General features: G+C 34.2%; 2 protein-coding genes across 3 annotated transcripts; one reads left to right on the top strand and one right to left on the bottom strand.

Moving 5' to 3' along the window:
• The first annotated feature begins 7,570 nt into the window (after window positions 1-7,570).
• LOC125469000 (uncharacterized WD repeat-containing protein C2A9.03-like) lies at window positions 7,571-8,083 on the top strand. The gene is made up of 2 exons (XM_048565885.1): window positions 7,571-7,603; window positions 7,742-8,083. The coding sequence occupies exons 1-2, from the start codon at window positions 7,571-7,573 to the stop codon at window positions 8,081-8,083; spliced, it is 375 nt and encodes a 124-aa protein (XP_048421842.1).
• Window positions 8,084-9,932: 1,849 nt separating this feature from the next.
• Window positions 9,933-21,289, bottom strand: LOC103960501 (MADS-box protein AGL42). Of its 2 annotated transcripts, none has more exons than XM_048564915.1 (8): window positions 20,958-21,289; window positions 20,634-20,828; window positions 16,946-17,027; window positions 11,489-11,550; window positions 11,297-11,396; window positions 11,153-11,194; window positions 10,529-10,567; window positions 9,933-10,361 (listed from the first exon to the last, which is right to left on the bottom strand). In XM_048564915.1, the coding sequence occupies exons 2-8, from the start codon at window positions 20,813-20,815 to the stop codon at window positions 10,155-10,157; spliced, it is 714 nt and encodes a 237-aa protein (XP_048420872.1). In that variant the 5' UTR covers window positions 20,816-20,828; window positions 20,958-21,289; the 3' UTR covers window positions 9,933-10,154. The 2 variants fall into 2 exon arrangements, with proteins under 2 accessions (XP_048420872.1, XP_009371259.2); XM_009372984.3 differs by having other exon boundaries at window positions 10,529-10,570; window positions 20,958-21,285.
• Between the last annotated feature and the right edge of the window lie 12 nt (window positions 21,290-21,301).

Below are 21,301 nucleotides of genomic sequence, written 5' to 3'. Positions count from 1 at the left end.
TATCAATTATATTAGTTTATGACGTTTTTTATTTCAGTTCAGTTACTATAGTTTGATTCTCTGATGCTAACTTGCTAACCATGGTTAAGATCACCACCTTTTTTCTCTACTTGGGTAGGGTTTAACCTAACCAAGGCCTGTCAAACTCAAAGGTGTCTTTGATTTCAATAATTGAGTTGGTACCAAACCAACCTCAACCTCGCAACTAACTATAACAAATTTTTAAAATTTTTTCATAACCCAAATGCTCCTTTTGTATGCAAATTTAACAATTTTTTGGGTCTCTCCTAATTAACTTAAGGTCCTGGGATCAAAATTAAACCACAACATTAAAAAAATATAATGGATTGACACGTGAGAGTGAGTGGACAACTACTGATCATTGTATTATTATTTTTTGAATTCAGGATCAATTTTACAATATTGCTTACAAATATCATGTCAAATCAGAGAGAATTGAATCTTAGATCTATCTTTTTCTTTTAAAAGAATTGATGTATTCCAATAATGCAGATGTTAGAGAAATTCTTATAGATATGTTCACACATGATGATGATGTGAAGGATGAAATTGAAGTGCACTAAGTTAATGATTTTTTTCGTTAATTTATTGAGCCATTACATCATTTGTATGATCGAATGGAATTCCTAAATGTCAACAATAAGCCATCATGAATCAGAACACTGTTTATGTCAATATGAACAGTGTCACCGATAACATTGAAAAGCACCGCACACCATACATATAGCAATTATGAACACTGAACCGATTGTCAGTTTCATCACTACAATTTTCAACATTTTATTTTTTAAAATCTATCTCATGAGGGACTGAAGAATTTGGTTTCTGTTGATCGAAGATATCCAATTCATGGTATAACAGACTAATTAGCAGGTACTCACACTGCCATAGTTTCACACAAAAACAAGGCCGTTTAATTTTCATAATGGAATTTTTGTGGCCAATATTTACCTTTTATGCATATGCTAAGTAAGTTTAGTTTGTGCACAAGAAGTACACAGACCTTACCTATGAGGAAACACCAAATTAAATTCCGTTAAATTAAAATCATGCAACTGCATTAACTCTTCATTTGTTGCACCCATCATCTAGCTAGCTACATGCATTATCTCTTTAGAAAAAATTCAAATGCATTCGTACGTTAGACGACTGAATTTGTACGACTAAAGTTTGATAGTCTCAATCTAGTTTACTAACTTTTCATTAAATGGATTTGTCCGACTAAATTTTGATAATTTGAATATCGGTGTATCTTACACACGTATAAATTATAAAAACAATATCATCTCTCTCAACATGGGAAGGCAGTCGAGGACAATTGGATAAACAAAACCATGCCATGCATGGACCACAAAAACTGTGCATAGATCCCACTTGACTGAGATTTTTCGGTGCCCTCAGTTGGACCTTCCAGGGACAGGACAGGCCACTGAGGCCAGGCCAGAGCGTCTAAGATCAGATGTATTAGGGGACCACAAAAGCATATGGCTTAAAACCTCAAATGCTTATACTCTTCCCTTGACATGACACTTGGCATTTTATACGTACTGTGATTTAAGCTGATGTTCGAATAGGAATGGAAGTGAAGAATAAGGCGAAATCATATGCCCTAGTACTAGCAAATTATTAGAAGTTGAATGAGTAGAACTCCATATAAAGATCCACAAATTTATCTTCTAGTTAAACAATACCTAAATCCTGATAATAAAAAAAAATTAATCTAACAAATGCATAGAAATAAAATACTTAATTCAAGTCGATCTTAAATTTTGAAAATACATGTAAAATATGTTAAGAGTAGTAATTTTTGCACTCCATAGTAATCAATATATATTAAAACACACCAACCTGAATATAATTGACAAATGAATTAGGACCAATTTCAGGTTTGGGAAGGACATGGTCACATGATTAACACAATGATAGTGTATGAGTGTTGAAGAGTTATTTTATCATTTTTTGAACTTTATGAATCTTACATTACCTTATCCTCTATCTACTTTTTATAAGAGTATCAAATAAAGGGTTGAGGTCATCTGATTCAGATTTTGCGCAAAACTTGGCAGATTCCTCCCTATACATCATATTCCTGACAACTTACATTTGCTCTAAATTCTAAATTGAATCTGTCACAGAGAGAGAGAGAGAGAGAGAGAGAGAGAGAGAGAGAGCCATTTCAAATTCAAAGTGGTCCTGTTCCCGGGAACTCGAATTATAATAAAACAACTGAGTAGCTGTCATGTTTAACCCAGCAAAAAAGAAAATAACCAAATCCAGTGCCTCCTAGATTATGATTACCAATCTTATTGGTATATATTTTGATTTCTAACTTTCTTTTAATGACAATAAATTGAATTTACAAGTGAAAAATAATACCTTTAAATTGTAATATCGGAAGTAAATACAAACTTCCGCGTATTTTTTCTACTTTCTGTGATTTTATAAATAAAATTTGACAAATAGCTAGGAAGGAGAAAGAGAGGAGCGTATGATCGGTCATGGTGGGCTTAGAGTTAGACAGAGAAAAAGAAAGAAGGCTATGATTGAACATAGGAAAACAAGGAGAATAATGTTATGATCGAGACGATATAAAGAGAGGTCCCATAACCTTTTTACATTTTTATTTTTTGTGCATGCTAAAATCATGTTGCAGGTATCCATTATTAGAGAGAAGAGAAATAGAGAAAAGCCCCTAATTTTTCCTCCACAAAATTATATCTACGTAAAAATATGTATTCTTCGACCAACAACTAGATTTTGAATTTCTTTCCTTATTGTACGGTATTTGTGTATGGGATAGCAAAGTGATCGGAAATAAATTAGGTTAACCATGTCATTTTATTTTACAAACGATAACGTTAGTTGTGATAGAAGTAGATAATGAGTCAGCACTTATTTGATGTATGTATAAATACTCTCTGGATGTATCATTCTGATTCATTCATTGAAAGATTCAGTTTATCACTTTCTATCAAGTTGGTTAAATTGTTAGTTTGGAGGAAGATCAGTGGGATGGAATACACACCAGGGTCATAGGCATAATTATTTTTTGCCACTGATAAAGTGTCATCTACCGGTCAACCATGTCTTCACAAGAGAAAAATATTTTCAAAATAGAGACAGGAAAGAGGTTAAAGCCCTAAAAGAAGTTCTTTCTAAAGGCCCCAAAAATATTTGCATCTATTATGGATTGGATCTATAAGGGCCTTCGGTACAAGTTTGGGCTCAAAACGAATAATTGTTATCTATGTTTGGCAGCAGCGGTAAGAACTGCTTTGGGAGGGCCGTGGTGGTGCATGTTTAGGCCATCTTCAACAGAAAGAGGGCCAGAGGGCTCTTTTTAACCCTATAGCCCTCCAAGAAATTATATTTTAATAAACAATGTCGGGCCATATTTCATATCATCTCCAACCGAGAGGGCCAAAGTACCATAGACCAAAAATAACCCTGTGGCAAAAATCCATCTCTAACCAAGGGGGCAAGGGGGCCAAGGGGCCACTACTACATTAGCTTTAGGTGTCGGATGATGGTGGCAGCTTAATAAGCCATTATGCCTAATAAAAGATATCCAACACATCATTCAGTTAGTGTCGGATAACAATGAAATCTTGTCAGTTATATATGCCAGTATTTTTGAATTCTTTTTTTTTTTATAAATATTTTTAACATATTCCAGCGGTTTTTAAGTTAATGGTGGCAGTTATAACCGATAGAAATTTATTGTTTTATTATTTTAGTTTCTGGGCGTTATTATTTTAGTATTCTGGCGGTTATAACCGACAGAAATTGACTATTTTATTATTTTAAAATGTTATATTGATTATAAATAAATAAATAAACACATGGTTTAAAAAAAAATTTCACTCATGGCCCTGTTGGATATAACCGACATGAACAAAGCAAAATTTTGGACGGCCGCCAAAATAATCTTTGAATGTTTTTTTTTTCACTCATGGTCCCGTTACCTAATCTCTGAATGGTTTTTTTTTTTTTTTTTTTTTTTTTTTTTGCGGTTTTTTACACATGCTATCTCGGAGTATATACAAACATATTTGACTGTTGGATCGTTGAAACTAGTTTCGTAGAATGCATATCCTATCAAATTGATAGATTTAACAAACACTTAAGAGTTAATGTTATACTTACATTAAGTATAAAATAAGATTTATCCACTAGTGTAAATATTTTAAATTGAAGATCAAATTCATTCATTGCATTCTTATAGGGTCAAGGAGTGTAGCTGTAAAAAATATCAAAATCAGAGCTAAAATAACCGTTAAATTGTGATTTTTCATTTATAACCATCGAAAACTTTTGTTTCGTTGCCTAATATCTGAATGTTTGTTTTTTGCAATCTTTTACGTATGCGATCTTGGAGTGTGTACAAACAAATTTGACGGTTGGATCATTGAAAAACGTTTCGTAGAATGTGTATCTGTTGACTACAAAAATTACAAAACCTACGTGGCGCGCAGGCCGAGTAACTAATGAGCTAACTACGTCCTTCGGTTGAATGCGGGGCGTGCCAACTCGTCGGCCGAGCTCGGCCGAGGAGTAAAATGTGATGTTGTCGCGTTGGGTGCGCTATTGACTTCTGTATCTTGCGATTGCGACCGAGAAAGGAACGCTCTCGGCCTCTGGGTTTTATAGCCTGAAGACAAGGCTACTAATTCTACGGAGTTCACAAGTCGTCGGACCCTGATTCGGTCACTGTGATTATATTCGTAAGAGTATAAGCACGCCGAATCGAGACCAAACTATATGGGCACAGGTACTCGAATGTGATGTATGTCTTGATGGTAAACGTAGTTCGGCCGTCGGAATGCCGAACCCTGAAACTCACTTGCGAGTATCCAATCATAAACTCACTTGGCGTCCAATACGCCGAGCAATGCAATTCGTAACACCCAACTATGCCGAAAAGGCTTAGTCAGATGACCTCTACCAACAAAGGTTCGAAAACCCTTCTCGGCCGAGACTTAGATAGATAATCAGTTGACCTCGACGCAGTGCTGTTTATCCAAACTGAAGGTGTTTCTCGGTCGGCTGATTCTGCGGCAGCAGTGCTGTTTATCCAAACTGAAGGTGTGTCGGCAGGAAAAGAAAAGGAAAAAAATCTCAAGGTGTTTGAGAAAATTTGCGCAGGTCAATTTTATGCTGATGTTGAAGGCCTTTCTATTGCGTAATTTCTTGTATTTATAGCACCTCGCTCCTTGAATCCCATTCTGATTTGGATTGGAAGTCCTTGTCCCGTTTTACCTTTAACTCGAACAATCCTAGTCCTACTGGGATTCTGAATTCTCCTCCTTTTGAGGCTTTATCCCTTGCCGGTCGAGAATCCTGGTCGCACCAGGATTTCCTCGACCTCTCCTCATTTATCTGGACTACTTAAGATAGGATCTGGCCGACCCTGCCAGCTGGTCCGGGTTTCATCATTTGGCCCATAGCATGTCATTACCTTGGGCCGAGCACATCTTGCTGCTCGGCCCAATCATAATATTTTGGGCCCAAACAGTATCGCATTAAAACAGTAGATTAAACAAACACTTAGAGTTAATGTTGTACTTCCCCATCAAGTAAAAAATAAGATTTTGTGGTATCCATTAGTGTAAATATTTAAAATTGAAGATCGAATTCGTTCAATGCATTCTTATAGGGTCGAGGAATGTAGCTGTAAAAAATCATCAAAATCGGAGCTAAAATAACCTTTAAATTGTGATTTTTCCTTTATAACCGTCGAAAACTTTGTTCTGTTATCTAATCTCTGAGTGTTTGTTTTTTTGTGATTTTTTATGTATGCGATCCCGGAATGTGTACAAACAAGTTTCACGGTTAGATCATTGAAAAAAGTTTCATAGAATGTGTATCGCGTCAAAATGGTTAATGTTATACTTCCATTAAGTATAAAATAAGATTTTGTGGTATCCACTAGTGTAAATATTTTAAATTGAAGATCAAATTTATTCATTACATTCTTATAGGGTCGAGGAGTGTAACTGTAAAAAATCATTAAAATTGGAGCTAAAATAATCGTTAAATGTGATTTTTCGTTTATAACCGTAAAAAACTTTTGTTCCGTTACATAATCTCTTAATGTTTGTTTTTTACGATTTTTTACGTATGCAATCTTGAAGTGTGTACAAATAAGTTTGATGGTTGGATCATTGAAAAAAGTTTCATAGAATGCATATCGCATCAAAATGGTAGATTAAACAAACACTTAGAGTTAATATTATACTTCCATTAAGTATAAAATAAGATTTTATGGTATCCACTAATGTAAATATTTTAAATTGAAGATTGAATTCATTTGTTGATGCACAAAATCGGCGAGGACTTTGGTACAACAGAATGTGTGAGGTTTGTGACCTTCGCTAGGTTGCTCTGGTCATTAGTGTGGATAAATATGTAAATGAATAGAGATAGGGAAGCAAATAACACAAGATGTATGTGGTTCACCCAGATTGGCTACGTCCACGGAGTAGAGGAGTTCTCATTAGTTGTGAAGGGTTTACACAAATACATAGGTTCAAGCTCTCTTTTAGTGAGTTCTAGTGAATAGTTTAGTACAAATGACATTAGGGATTATTGTGGGGAGAATGATCTCCTTTTATAGAAGAGAGTTTCTAGCTTTGTTCTGACATTGACACGTGTCGTGTTGTGATTGGCCTCTGATATCAACACGTGTCGCGCTGTGATTGGCTTCTGATACCGACATGTGTCGTGTTGTGATTGGCCTCCTGGTTGGAGGAAAAGTCTTGTAGGTCCTTGACGGTATGCTGTTGACCGGTGCTTAGTAGTTTCGGGATTGGTCAAGTATGGTACAAACATCATTCATTGCATTCTTATAGGGTCGAGGAGTGTAGCTGTAAAAAAATCATCAAAATCGGAGTTAAAATAACGTTAAATTGTGATTTTTCGTTTATAACCGTTGAAAACTTTTGTTCCTTTACCTAATCTCTAAATGTTTTTTTTTTTTGCGATTTTTTACGTATGCGATCTTGTAGTATCTACAAACAAGTTTGACGGTTAGATCATGGAAACTAGTTTCGTAGAATGCACATCTCCGTTAAATTTGGCTAAATTTTGAAGTGAGAAAAGTAATTTGTGCTAAATTTTCATTATGTTTTTCAAATATTGATTAGACAATATTTAGTTTGTGTGATGACGTTTTCATTGTACAATTATCTTTTTGTTTCTTTATTGCATATTTTACATGGGTTATTATCTATTAAACCAAACAATTATTTATTTAATTTTTAAAAACGTATTCTATTTAAATACATTTTATTTATTTATTTATTAAACCAAACAATTATTATTTTATTTTTTAAAATTGTAACAAAATTTTGAAGGGGGGGGGGGATTTAAAATTTTGGGGGGATTTTTGTCGTCATTTTTTTATGTCAGTTATAATCGACAGTAATGAAAATTTTCCAAAATAAAATCCCTCCATCTCTTCCTTGCGTTGGTGCCTTCTCCCTTCCCTATTCCTTCCCCATTTTCTCCTTTCCTCATTTCCTTCTCCTTCTCGCTTCAATCACCATGGATGAACAATTCAAGAAACAACATTTCGAATCCAGTACGTTTTAAATTATTTGTATTACGTTCAGCTTGTGTTTTAAATTCCTGATGAAATTGGCAACTGCTCATCTCTCCAATTGGATGGAATCGTTTACTATCTATATACAACTCTGTTTTTTTTTTTTGGTCATTCCAGACTATTGCTAAGGTCGTTGGTCATCTGGATTACTCTTTTGTGTCAGCATGGCATCCTGATGGTCGCATATTTGCCATCGGAAACCAGGACAAGACTTCCCAAGTCTGGGACATAAGAAATCTTTCATTGCCAGTTGCCGTTTTGAAGAATAACTTGGGTGCTGCTAGGTCAATTCGATTTTCATCAGATGGCCAGTTCATGGTAGTCACGGAACCTACAAATTTTGTGCATATATATAGCACAAAGGTAGACGAGATTGATTTCTTTAGGGAGATATCTGGTGTATCAATGGGTCCCGATGACAAGTCTCTGTATATAGGAATCTGGGACCGAACCATCTAGAGAGAAAAACCTGCAAGATGAGGAAGTAATCTTATCTCTTGGTTTTGCCGGTTTTAAGGTTGATTTTTGTCCATTGTACAAGAGGTTTTGTTTCCTAGCGGTTTATATATTTTTTTATTATTAATATATTTTCTGTGGGCTTTATCCGACAAAAAATGTTCTTATTTATTCATTATTAATAAATTATCTGTCGGTTATATCTTACACAAATTCTGTCGGTTTTAGAGTATTTGCTATCAGTTTTATTCGACAGAGAATACTCTTATTTATTCATTATTAATATATTCTCTGTCGGTTATATCCGACACACTTTCTGTCAGCCTTAGAGTATTTTCTGTAGGAAAATTCATTTTCTGACGCTGGTAATTCTGTTGCTTATTATATCCGTCATTGCATCCATTTTCTATCGAATTTTGCTTAATATCTAACAGTAATATACGTTTCTTGTCGGTTATCATAGCGACACTAATAAAAGGTTTCGTAGTAGTGGGCCATAGGCCAAACATAATTTATTATTTCAATTTGAAGACTACAACAACTTAAATTTAAAAACTACAACTTAAATAGTAAAATTAGAATTTATTATTATTTATTTTTTTTAAATTTTGTCTGGGAAAAAAAAAAAATTCAAATCCAAGACGCTAGTATAGCCGTTGGCATTTGAATTTTGGGCTAGCCTGGGAATGAGTAAGCAGTTGGCTTGATTTGGTATTTTTGGCCCAGTGGGGCCCACAACTAGCCCTCAATTGGAGACGGTTTTCGTGTCATTTCGGGCTATTTTTAGCCCTATGGTCCTCTGGCTGGATCGGTTTGAGATGACCTTAAAGTTGGCATCAACCGTTTCCGAGATTGAATGGTACGCCGAAGCGTCCCGTTCATCTTCTTCAGTCCAAGTGATGGGTGGTTTAAGATAAATGTGGATGTGGCGACAAGATTGCACGAGGGAGTCGGTGGTGCTTGTGCCGTGGTGAGAGATTGGAGAGGTACATTTGTTGCAGAGGTGAGCTTGGTGCTTTGTGAGCGTCTCCTCGGCTGCTCACATTGAGATTTTGGCGATGTGTGGGGTTGAAACTTGGGATGTCTCTAAATCATTCCAAGATTGAAGTAGGGAACTATGCTTCTCTTATAGTAACAGCTGTCTATAGAATGGAGATTGAATACTCTCCTCTTGGTTGTTTGATTGCAGGTGTAAATTACTGGATTCACAATTGCAAGAGGTGAAATTCTCCGTCTTTGCAATGGTGCTGCCCATCGATTTGCTTTAGCTATTAATCGTCATGTGTTTGGAAGGAGACCCTCCTCATGACGTCCTTCTCCTAGATTCTGAGTTGAAATCCGTTTTTTAATCAATGAATCCCTTTGAACCAAAAAAAAAAAAAAAAAGAAAAGAAAAAGAAAAAGAAAAACAATGAATCCTTGAAGAAAATATCATTATATATGTAAAGCTTTGAAAGAAGAACATGAAAATATCTCAATGTCTATTTTGATAAATAAGATGGTCCAAGGTCCATAAGATGCTTAAATACTCATATCGAACCGTATTAAAAAAATAAAAAAAAATAGAACAAGGAAATTATAAAAATTTCCTAAAATCTTAAATTACAGATTTGAGGAAGAAAAATGTCATTATTTGATCAGAAAAGCTATGTATTCGTTTTAAGCACGTAATAAGTCATTTCAAATATTGCTATGGCAATACGAAGTTTGATTACTTCTTGTTCTCTTCTAAATGGAGTATTATGGGCTCAAGAAAACCAGGACCCCTAAATTTAGATTTCTCAATACCCTTTTTTTTTTACTTACCCCTGTGGAGCTGCTCCTCTATATTTTCCGCTAGTTGTCCCACATCAACCACATTCACCCTCCTCAGCCATGCTCATACATTGTAAGCAAATAATATGGTGCTACAACATGAAGCTTTCAGCATATACATAAAATGATCTCTAAATTTTCACCGTACTATTATTATTGATCTGAGAGCATGGCCTACCAAAGATAGGTCTCCACTGCATTATTTTCTTGTTTATATTATTTTTATGGCATTGTCTTTAGAGATGATTGACATGCATTATTATTTATCTGATACTGACTTCAGACTGGGATGCGAACAACAGTTCATTCTTGGCGGTCCAATGAGCAATTCGGTCTCCACCTTAGAACTCATGCTTCTTTGGCTCCAATTGCTTACAAAAGCAGAAGCTCCTGCTTTTTCATAGCTTGCAGAAGCAGAAGCGCTTTCTTCTTGACCTGAAGACTCCATCCACGGCTTTGCACGATACTGATCATATCATCATTGTACAGATAAATAAACAAGGAAAGAAAGAAAGACTAGAAAAAAGAAATCATAATGGAAATCAGGATACCAAGTCGCCTCAAACGTCATGCACAGTACGGAGTTGTTAGTAATTAAATGGAATCAGTTCAAAAGGATTTAAAAACATTTACCTCTTCCCACAACTGTGCATTCTCTTGTAACAGGAACCTCTCCTGATTTTAGAGGAAAGAAAGATGGTTAGAACTCAGAACTAGTGAAGCAGTTGAACAATGTATGTATAGAGCTCTACAAATTATTTTAATGGTTAGAGAGTTGTTATATTGAGACACTAAAAAAAGTGCACTCTAAATTTTTAATTCATAACAGAAGATTGGAAAATTGGCCAAAAAAATCAATTTTCACATCTCAATTGTTGGAAAAATCCGTTTTTCAGCATGTCTTCAATATTTAAATTTTAGAGAATTGTTATTAACACTCCAAAAATCTCATTTTACACTCCAAACTTTTTATATTAGGAAAGAAAAATACACTTCTGAAGAGTGTAGAATGAGATTTTTAGAGTGCTAGTAACACTACCCAAATTTTATCAGTTTAACAATTGTTGAAATGATAAATTTTTAGTGTGTCATCGACATTAATTTTCATTAGTTCAACAATTGGGATTTGCTTTTTTATTAATCATTTTAGCCAATTTCTTTCGAGAATTTTTATATAATAAATGCAGCATAACATTTTTTAAGTGCTAATTAATAACAACACCGTAATAGTTTTGTCGCACTAAATTAAATGAGTACCTTTGCCTTAAGTTGTTCCCCCTGCTCCATATATAACTGAGCCTGGAATCACTTCAAGTTAGTAAAATTTCAAAAGGAAAATAAAAATCCATTTAACTGATAAGAGTGGGAGGAAAATGGAAGTTTAATCATTAGCTGAAATACCTTCCTCTCTCTTATGTTGCATAAGCTCCGTTCCAGCTGGCTACTGGTCTCTTGGAGTTCTTCAACAGAGCAAGAATCCAAACCATTTCCCAAAAGCTTCCTACGACATACAAATTTCAGAGTTTAGGAAAAACCGAAACATCAGTTGAGTACAAAAGTGCTGGAGAAGATGATCAAAACTAAGCCATAGACCGTTGAGAAGCTTCTAGGATCTCTATCTTCTTGGCCATAGTAGCTGATTCATGCTTCAAGTGCTGCATGCATGCAGATTAGTTAGTTTTTCTCAGCCTGAATTTGTCTCATATATGAGTTAGTGTTATCAAGAAATCACTCGCCTTTTGACCTTTTGCATTACGTTTTTTTATGCTATTGAATAAATAAAAGAAAATTCAAAAGAGAGTGCAGAAAGACAAAAGCAATGCGAAAATCACTTCATGTAACAAAATTGTCTAAAATGATCCTCATCAGTCGCAACTAAAGAGTATACACAATGTGAAATGTGATATATAATTCTTCTATAGAGTACAAACGCATGGAAACATGCTTAGGTGTGAAAGGATTTGCTAATAGTAACCTAATCAACAACTTGAAGCCTCCTCCCCAGTTTCTTTTCTTTTTTCCTTTCTCGTTAGATAAGCATGTATCAGCCTATCAGGTGTCAATATTGTAAAGTAATGATGATGCTTAAATAAGATGAGGAAGGTCAAAATCCAAAAAACTTCCCAGCAATCTTAATATACATATTAACAAATACAATTGTGTGTATGTATAGTACTGATTGGCACATAGGCAGATTATAACGCACAGTTGATGGAGAAAGTTGGGGTTTCAACATAAAACCAATTGGCAATACGAGTAGTATCCCAACTACTTATAAGCACATGCAAGGTCCCTCCTCTTATCAATGTGGAATTCATTCTCAACACGCCCCCTCACGTGTGAGAATTTTTAAGCCTAATACACTGACAACACAACTCGGGTGACACGGAGCACATGTGGCATTGGCAATATGGAGAGTCTCTCAACTACTTATAAGCACATGCAAGATTCTTGCTCTCATTAATGTACGATTCATTCTCAACTATTGACACAGAGAATCTCTTACACAATTACTTCTGGATTAGTATTGGAAAGAAAGGTGTCTAACAGAAGCAAGTAGGAAGAGAAGCGATAAAAAGTTAAGAACCATCCCAGGCAAGTGATCTAAAAAACACTTACAGGAAAGTAGAGTCTTGAGCTTGGTGCATCTGTGCCTCCAGAGAATCTCTTAATAATATTATTTATCTATTTTTATAACTACATTTTTTTTCCAAAAATAATTATTTATGTTTCAATGTTGGTCTCCACGTGTTGAGCAAAAGAAAGAAAGAGATGCGAAGAATGTCAAATGATAAAGGGGTATCGTAGGACTACTTGGAGAGCACTCCAAATTAGCAGGAGGTGGCAGTATGTGGTGATGAAAGAGTTTTCCCTTCTAAAGCAGTTGACACCTACAGCATTCAAGTGAGTAAGCTATCTGTTAGCTTGAGTTCGTCCTAATCAAGTTGGAAGCTAGAATGGGTTTGCCACGAGGTGAAATAGGTGTCACACTACTAGACACAAAGCCCTTTGGTTTTCCACGTAGCAGTTTGTTATGGTCCATCCATTATACATTCACCTACTACCTTTCCTCTTGTATAAATAGGGATGCAGCCTTCATGCAAAACTCAGAGAGAGAGAGAGAGAGAGAGAGAGAGAGAGAAAGAGAGAGCAGAACTCCTCTGTTCCCTTTTCTGTTAAGCTTCCTCTATGCCTTCGAGTAATAGGGCGTGTTCTTAGTTTCGGTTTCTTATCCTAGCACTGAATAGGAAGAGGTGAAATCAGTATCTCAACTATGAGGTTAGAATGGAAACAACCCAGAAACTGATCAGATGAGACCTTGACTCAGGTGGAGTGAATTGGTCTCCTATAAGTTGATTTACCTATCCACCCTGCAGCATGGATAACGATTCCCATCTTGCTTGCTTTAGTCATTTCATAGGTATTTTGTATCAATTGTTCTTATTAATTTCAGTTTATTTTGTAATCTTGGCATGTATTAGCCACTGTTATTAATTCAAAATTAGTTGCATAAACTGATACCAAAATATATGCGGAAAGATATTTTGTTAAAGTGTGTTTTGATTTAAAGCTGAAAAGGGATGTTTTATATGGATTGATTAGCTACTGGAAAACATGTTTTGATAAGTTGTTGGTCCCTTCTTTTTAAATCCTATATCAAATAAAGTTGTTATGTTGAGTTGGTACCCTAAACCCTATATATATATATATATATGTATGTATGTATGTATGTATGTATATGTATGTATGTATGTATGTATGCATGTACTTCAACTAAACCTAGCTGGTTTTTACATTTTTCAAACTATCTGCACATGTCCATATATATAGTATATCGAATAAACCATGTCTGAAGTTGGAAACGAATACATAATGCATGTATATGTGTGGTTTAATATGTTTAATTTCATAAAACAGGCTTTTATCTGACTATTGGCCAAGGCTATTTTTCATCACCCAGCTTATACAGAAGACAGCATGCATATTTATATTTGAATTGGGTGTTGTTAAATTAGTAATCCCAGCTCCTTTAATTGGGATTAAAGTTCATGTCATGCATTTAGTAATTGTCTAACATTTGTGAAATAGGACTTGATCAAGGTGGTGGACTCTTGTAATCGAGAGTTGGAGCAATTCTTTGGAATCCAGGAAGGGGGAGGTACAGCAGACCTTTACAGAGATTGATTATATTAAATTTCGTGAAATACTATTATTATTGTTGATCTCATTGGTTTATAATTCTTGTGGAGTGTTACTTGCAAATGTGTACATCATTGTTTCGTTGCATGACTGTTTGTAGTTGTCTATGAATTACTTTTGGTTGGGAATATACTGTGATATCTGAAATAAAAGTATTTGTGAATCATTGATAATGTGTCATGTGGCAGAAGTTATGGCGTTGAGAATGGAATTGGAAATGAGGGTAGTTGGAAAAGACATTTTCTATGGTTGAGCCAAACTCTTAGTACGTACCAAGTCTCAGACGAGCCTATAGTGCATAATTTCTTTTAGAATAATTCAAGGTTGGTGATGAAGAGTTTAGGCAAGAGGACTAACAAAAGGGGATATTGGGATGACTGTGTTACGGGTTTAATTTGTATAATAGAACATTCGAACACCACTACATAAGTAAAATGCATGGTACGAGATGTGCATGTCCTGTTGAGAATGAGTTCTACATTGATGGGAGGATGGACCTTGCATGAGCTTATGAGTTCATGTGATGCATTTAGTAATTGAATGATAGAGAATCTTAACAAAAATCTATGGCGATAATAACATGTAGGGATAAGGCAAAGAAAACATTAAAAAGAATACAAAAATATATTTGTGAATAGTGAGCGCCTTTTCCTTCACCTATCCTTCTTCTAAACTGGTGGACTTACACAAGACAATTATTGTTTCATGGACTTACACAAGACAATTACTGTTTCAAGTGAATAGTAAGGGCAATTTCATTGCCCCTGCCCTCCAATTGCCCTTGCCCTCCACCAATAGATGGAGATACTCTTAAGTAATTGAACTACCCTCTATATTGTCAATTGATTTTAGGGTGTAATTTCAACTTTCTTCACTCATTAACATACCAACGTGAAATTGTAGGTATTATCTAGTGACATGACATGTGTGATATACTAGGGTTTACCAATATGACTTGCATATTCTTATGGCATTCGTAACAATTCTCTCTAATATATCTTCAATTTTATGGAGAGAATCTCCAAACTGATAATAGAAAATAAACTCAAAGTTTGATGGAACAAATTAGAAAAGATGTAAGGTGATTATTAATTAAGATGCTTTGTTATATATATAAATATTAAATTAGTTAATCATGGTTAAGCCCCCAACATGTGCGACATTCTAAGAAGAGTAGTAACGCCACCACCTAATAAATGTGGGAAGCAAATTCGGACTCTGAAGAAATTAAGCGTAACGATAACTTTCCAATTTTGCCTACTATAGACCAATGGTTAAAATGAAGAGACTAACATTTTGACAAATATTTTTACACTCTTTTTGAACTTTTAGATTACACAACATACACAGGTCCTGAAGTTTTTAATTTAAATTAAGTGAGGAATAAAACTGAAGTAAAGAAATTGAGAGGAAAAAAAAATAAAAGAAGGAAAGGTGTTGTCGTGCAAGAGTAGGAGGCATGCAGGACGCAGGGCGCAGGACTTCCATTGATTAAGCTGCATATGTCTGACCTTGTCTCGAGTTCATTCTCATACTGGCGTTGAAAAACCTTCATCTTGACTTTATTTCCAATCCATACCAAGGGTTAATTATATGAATAACAAGAGAGGAAGGCAGAGAGTGGTGGATTTAGGGTTTAATTTCGTTTATCTAATGAAAGATAAATACAAACTACAGCTCAAGAAAGGCATGAATTTTATTCAATTTCTCAACCCTTTACTTCCCTGGTGTCAGGCGCCGAAGTCCGACCAAGCCACAGGAATTCAGAAACTAAATTACTCTCAGTTTGTTCAATATATGCCTGATTTTAACAGATTTTGACATCTTAGGATGAAAATTAATAGATAGGATTCTCTTTCCTCCAAATTCTCTCCCCTTTCCACTCCTCTGTCATTTTCCTCTTTTGTCTTTGTCTCTATAAAAAAAAGTCAACATAAGATATTGACGTGGTTTAATTGTGACCATTCAAATAAGAAGGGACTGAAGGGGAGGAGAACTTTGAGAGACAAGGATCCTACTCCGACACAGCACCTTGTTCATATATGCTTGGTTCATTGAGTAAAATGCTATATTAATTCTCTTTATTTATTTATTTTAAATTCTCTTTTTTTATTAATTCGTGCCTAGATGATAAATTAATCTTATTATTTCCATGCTTTTTTTTTTGTCGATATTATTTCCATGCTTTGACGTCACTCACAACCGTTTCTACATATATTAAGGGATACGTCAAATTACTTTTTTGTGAATCTGAAAGGCCGACTAGGACTCAAATCTTTATGTCTGTAGCTCTAAGCTTCTAGCCTGAAATAAATCGTAGATACTTGGTATCTTTTTCATGTCACTCAACTCAACCGATACAGAAAAAACTAACCCTATGTTTGTATCACGAGATTTCTCCATCGAACTTTAGATTTAATTGTTTAAAATGCACTAGAAAAATACTATTAATGAACTACACAAGCACCATAAATTACTACAAATACATTACAAGGGACTACATAAAAAAATTTCAAATGACAAGTTTTAAGGAGTTATTTGAAACTTCTCTCAAATGTATTGCATCTACTCACTTTCAAGTCTATTCTATCTAATTTTTGTAATGCATTCTGAACAAATTTGGGGTAAATGTCATTAATCTTTAAAACTATTAGTTCTTCGTCCAAACATAGGGTAAAAGTTTCTTTTTTGCCCTAATATAATAATTTCCAGACTTTATATGAATCAATATTATATATCTTCTTTGTTATTGAAGATTATGGAAGATGACAAAATTTACCACATCAAGATACTGCAAATTTTATCTGAAATTAAAGATGGATTTTCAAATTCCAAGATAGAACTTCTAACCTGCACGTATTGTTCTGCTTCAACCATGTTGGTTTCCCCTCCATTTTCATGTTTGAGGTATCGTTCTATAGTCTGGTGCATGCTGAAGCATCCAGAAATAGAGAGGTCAAAAACAGATAATGATAAAATTAGATAGAGCTGCATTCATTACAATATCTCTTAACAACAAGATATGTATATACATACATACTTGATGTTACGCAATGGTTCAGGTTTTCCTTTCGTTAAGTGTCAAGGAATAGCAGAAAACATAATCTGATTCATAAGTACTTCCTTTGTGAAAATTGACCGTTTAAAACAAAGGAACGCAACAATCTTAAAAGTTAATACACACACACACACACACACATCTATCCTGATTTGTGGCACTATATTTTTAAGGGTAATGTTAGGGAGACTAAATTTGGAGACAAAGTTTTGAAAACTAAAGGACATGGAAGTTTATGATTGGTTGATTACTTAATCGTTGATATACGTGTTTATTCCTATTGATGACAAATCATTTAGCTTGCAAATTTAGTCTCCAAATGTAGTCTCCCTAGCATTACTCTATTTTAACACAATATTTGAATACAAATTTTGAGACCATTAGATTAGTTCACTCTTTATGGTTGAGATGTAATTTGACATGAAAACTAATTTGATTATTAATCTTTAAACAATTTGAAAATAAAATTTTGAACATTTCAACTATGATTCTCTCTTTATCATTAACTATCTCCATTAAAAATATGTTTCATCTCTCCTTTTCCACTTTCCTCATTTTTATGACCTACTCGTTCTATCTTCCTCTTGTCATTTTTTTGGTCTCTTCGTCCTCTCGAGGTCTCTAGCATTCTAATTACTTTTGTAACTTTGTTGGACTGTAAAGTATTTCTGAGATGGAATAAGATATCAAAGGTACCGGATTTGAATTTAAGGATAAGAAGATCGAATTTTTCATCTCCTTTTCTCATAGTTTTATTCAACCTTACATGATTTTTTATATTCCATAAGTTGGATGCATAACATCATAAAATCTCTTGTACATTTCATTCAAATTCATGAGTTACAAGAAAAATGAACAAAGCCCTTTCATCAGCGGATAAACATATATAAAATTCCTTGTAGCCTATAGTCCAGTATAACCATTTGGAAATACTTATTCTAGGTCATTATTGACTAGTGCTCTTCCCATATCTATGAACTCAAATACCTATGAAACATCAAATTGGAGCAAAAGTTTAAGAAACCTTTTGGGGACTAAAATCTCCATGAATATGTCTATGTAACTTCTTTTATACAATAAACGAAAAATCGTACTTCGTTTAAAACAAAAATAAATAGAGAACAGAATGTAAATGGCAAAGAGGAGAAAGAAAAAAAAAACTGAAGGAAAGCGGGAGGAGTAAAAAAGAATCAAAACACAATTAATTACTGACGAGAGGTAATGATTAGAAAATATTTTTCGAACGTATATTAATTTTAAGGGATTGATTACAATATTTATACTTATTCAATACAATCACCACCTAACGATTCTATATAATTCATGTGAATATGCAAGTGATCCTTTAGCACAGTGGTAGAAAAGTGTTGAGTTATGTCATGGTGGCGTGGGTTCAAACCCCGTCAATAGCTAATCTAACATCTAATCTAACAAAATCTATCATTTGACAAAAAAATATATGAATATATATATATATATATATATATTCAATACAAACTATCAAACACACGAGATGGTAATTGTATTAAATATACACATGTAAGTAAGGAAAAATCAAATTAATTTTCATGTCAAGTAAAATCTCAACAATTAAAAGTAGGGTAATTCAATGGTTTAAAACTCATGACAAAACATGTGTATAAAATATGGTCACATATCTGCCCCATGGGTTAGGATCAGGGAACACCCATTTTTTTATACACACTTTGTAAGTCCCATTTTGTAACTTTTTCAACAACCTATATTTCAATTCATTACCCATAGATCATCCTTGCACAAAGTAGATAAATTTAAAACTATTAAACCATTCATTTGTAACTTTGTAGTGAAGAAAATGGACAAATACGTTTTACAAATAAACACTAAAATGACTATCATTCAATCCATTGGTCATATGGTTTCATATTGGGTGATTTTTGGTATAGATGATCTTTAAGGTAAGATCTAAAAGATAGACAATTGGACTGTTGAAATACATTACGAAATAGACCCTACAAAAACGTGTGACAAAATATATATATATATATAGGGTTAGGATCCGGGGACACATGTTTTTGACACACATTTTGACACCCAGTTTGTTTGGCCCTTGTGGGGCTCACTTAGTAATGTATTTCAACGATCCAACTATCTATCTTTTGTCTTATCTCAAAAATCATGTCTACCAAAAATACCAAAATCTGAAAGTCATATGACAGTTGGATTAAATTTACTGTTTCTTTGTACAAGCATATTCGTCTAACCCAAATCCAAAATCATATGACCATTGGATCAAATTTAGTGTTTTTTTGAAGAATCGTATTCGTCTATTTTCTTCACTACAAATGAATATCTTAATAGTTTTGTGTTCATCTATTTACAAGGATGATATATAAATGATGTACTAAAATATAGATGTTCGGATCGTTGAAATACATAACGAAGTGAACTTTAAGAAACATGTGTCAAATTATGTGTCAAAGACGCTTGTCCCCCGATCATAACCTCTACATATATTACTATGGCCATGCTAGCAATTTTGACTTGATCAAGTGGACAAAATAATTACGTAGGTATATAGTTAGTGATAAATTTACCAGAACTTAAGCATATAGATGCATTAAAACAAAGAGCAACATCATTTACACATGTACTTAAGGGGAAATGTTAAGTTGAAAAGCCCCCAAGAAATCTCATTCAATTCACTGGAAAAAGTTCTACATAAACTGGTAGAAACGACAAAAAAAGCTTCTTGAAATCTAATCACCATAATTAGCAATCAGATAAAACAAATGTTATTTAGACCTACACTATCTCCAATGAAATCTCCTGCAGAACTGTAAAAGGTGAAGACTACTACTCTCTCCAATGAAATTGTGTTGGTCATCCATCCAATCATCAACAAACTAGCAAGGTATAAATGCAAATTCATTATATGTGGATGAATTTTCAAATTTTATGTGGAAATACTCCAATTTTTTTCGGGTAAGTTTAATAAGTTTGGTTCCTCCAGTTTCAAACTCAAACCGGCTGCTGATGTCCCATTCACATTAACTATATGCTAACTGGAAGGAAGACAATTAGAGCTGGTGAGATCAACAAAATTGGTCAGTGGGAGTAGCATAGGATATGCACTGAACTTCATCTAGATCAATAAAGGAAAAAAGAGGCCAAATCTTTTTGGGATGTACTTTGATCAAATATATTGATTAAAAAGATATCAGACTTGATTAAAAAGATGCATATGGTACATCCATTAAACATATATAGATTCTCAAGTCTTGATTATGACCAGAATTGATAGAAAGCTCGAAAAATCTGTAGAATTTTTTTTTGTATCATCGGACACCCTAGCCTCAAGCTGGTACAACTACATGTAGACGTTTTATGATGTTTGTTTCATTTATTTTTTTATTTTTATAAAATTATTAAGCATATAAAACAAAAAGAAGATGGGGCTTCAAGAATCTAAATATAAGGAATTTAATAAAAGAAACGTACTCAGAGCTGGAGAACTCATAGATCCTGCCTTTCTGAGAGAAGGTGATGACTGCAACTTCAGCATCGCAAAGAACCGAAAGCTCATAAGCTTTCTTCAACAAGCCGTTTCGACGTTTCGAGAAGGTCACTTGCCGGCTGGTGTCATTCTCAATTCTTTTAATCTCAATCTTCCCTCTCACCATGTCCTCGCTTTGCCTAAATCATCATCCACCACCATAATTAATAGCAATCTAATAGAAATTGGTAAAAATATGCCATATATATAGCTCAAAAAGCTAGCCAAAGGATTTCTTTAGTAGAATTATTAAGAAAAAGATTTACAACCTGCACCCGGGAAAGATTTGAATTAGTGCTCCAACACCAGAAAGATTACAGATTTTGTGAAGAACGCTGACAGCGAAGAAAACCCAGCTGGAGAGGGTTTACTTTAAAACCCCCAAAGAAGTTCTAAATGAAGCAAATTATAGATGAAACCCAAAAGGATATATAGAAGAAAACCCCCAAAAACATGTTAGATTAAGTTTCCAAAAATGGAATATAGAGACCATAAGTAATATTAATGAAAAGAGACAGGAAAACACCCCAAACAAGAGCAGCAAGGACACAGTGGTATTGGATTGGAAAGAACACAAATATGGAAATAGATCAGAAACCCTAGAGATAATATT

The sequence above is a fragment of a genome, unplaced genomic scaffold (genome assembly GCF_019419815.1).
Source record: "Pyrus x bretschneideri cultivar Hongxiangsu unplaced genomic scaffold, Pyrus_bretschneideri_v1 Contig4, whole genome shotgun sequence".
NCBI classification, from domain to species: Eukaryota; Viridiplantae; Streptophyta; class Magnoliopsida; order Rosales; family Rosaceae; genus Pyrus; species Pyrus x bretschneideri.
Note: the sequence above shows the minus strand (reverse complement) of the source record. Positions and strands in the feature narration are given on the sequence as shown.

What these genes read in the sequence shown, in the direction of transcription:
- LOC125469000 (XM_048565885.1), top strand. Translation starts at nt 7,571, where the DNA reads ATGAACAATTCAAGAAACAACATTTCGAATCCA. An exon ending in GAAACAACATTTCGAATCCA is followed by an intron (nt 7,604 to 7,741) that starts GTACGTTTTAAA and finishes TGGTCATTCCAG; the next exon opens with ACTATTGCTAAGGTCGTTGG.
- LOC103960501 (XM_009372984.3), bottom strand. Translation starts at nt 20,815, where the DNA reads ATGGTGAGAGGGAAGATTGAGATTAAAAGAATTGAGAATGACACCAGC. An exon ending in AAGCAGAACAATACGTGCAG is followed by an intron (nt 11,551 to 16,945) that starts GTTAGAAGTTCT and finishes GCATGCATGCAG; the next exon opens with CACTTGAAGCATGAATCAGC. An exon ending in GCAACATAAGAGAGAGGAAG is followed by an intron (nt 11,195 to 11,296) that starts GTATTTCAGCTA and finishes AAGTGATTCCAG; the next exon opens with GCTCAGTTATATATGGAGCA.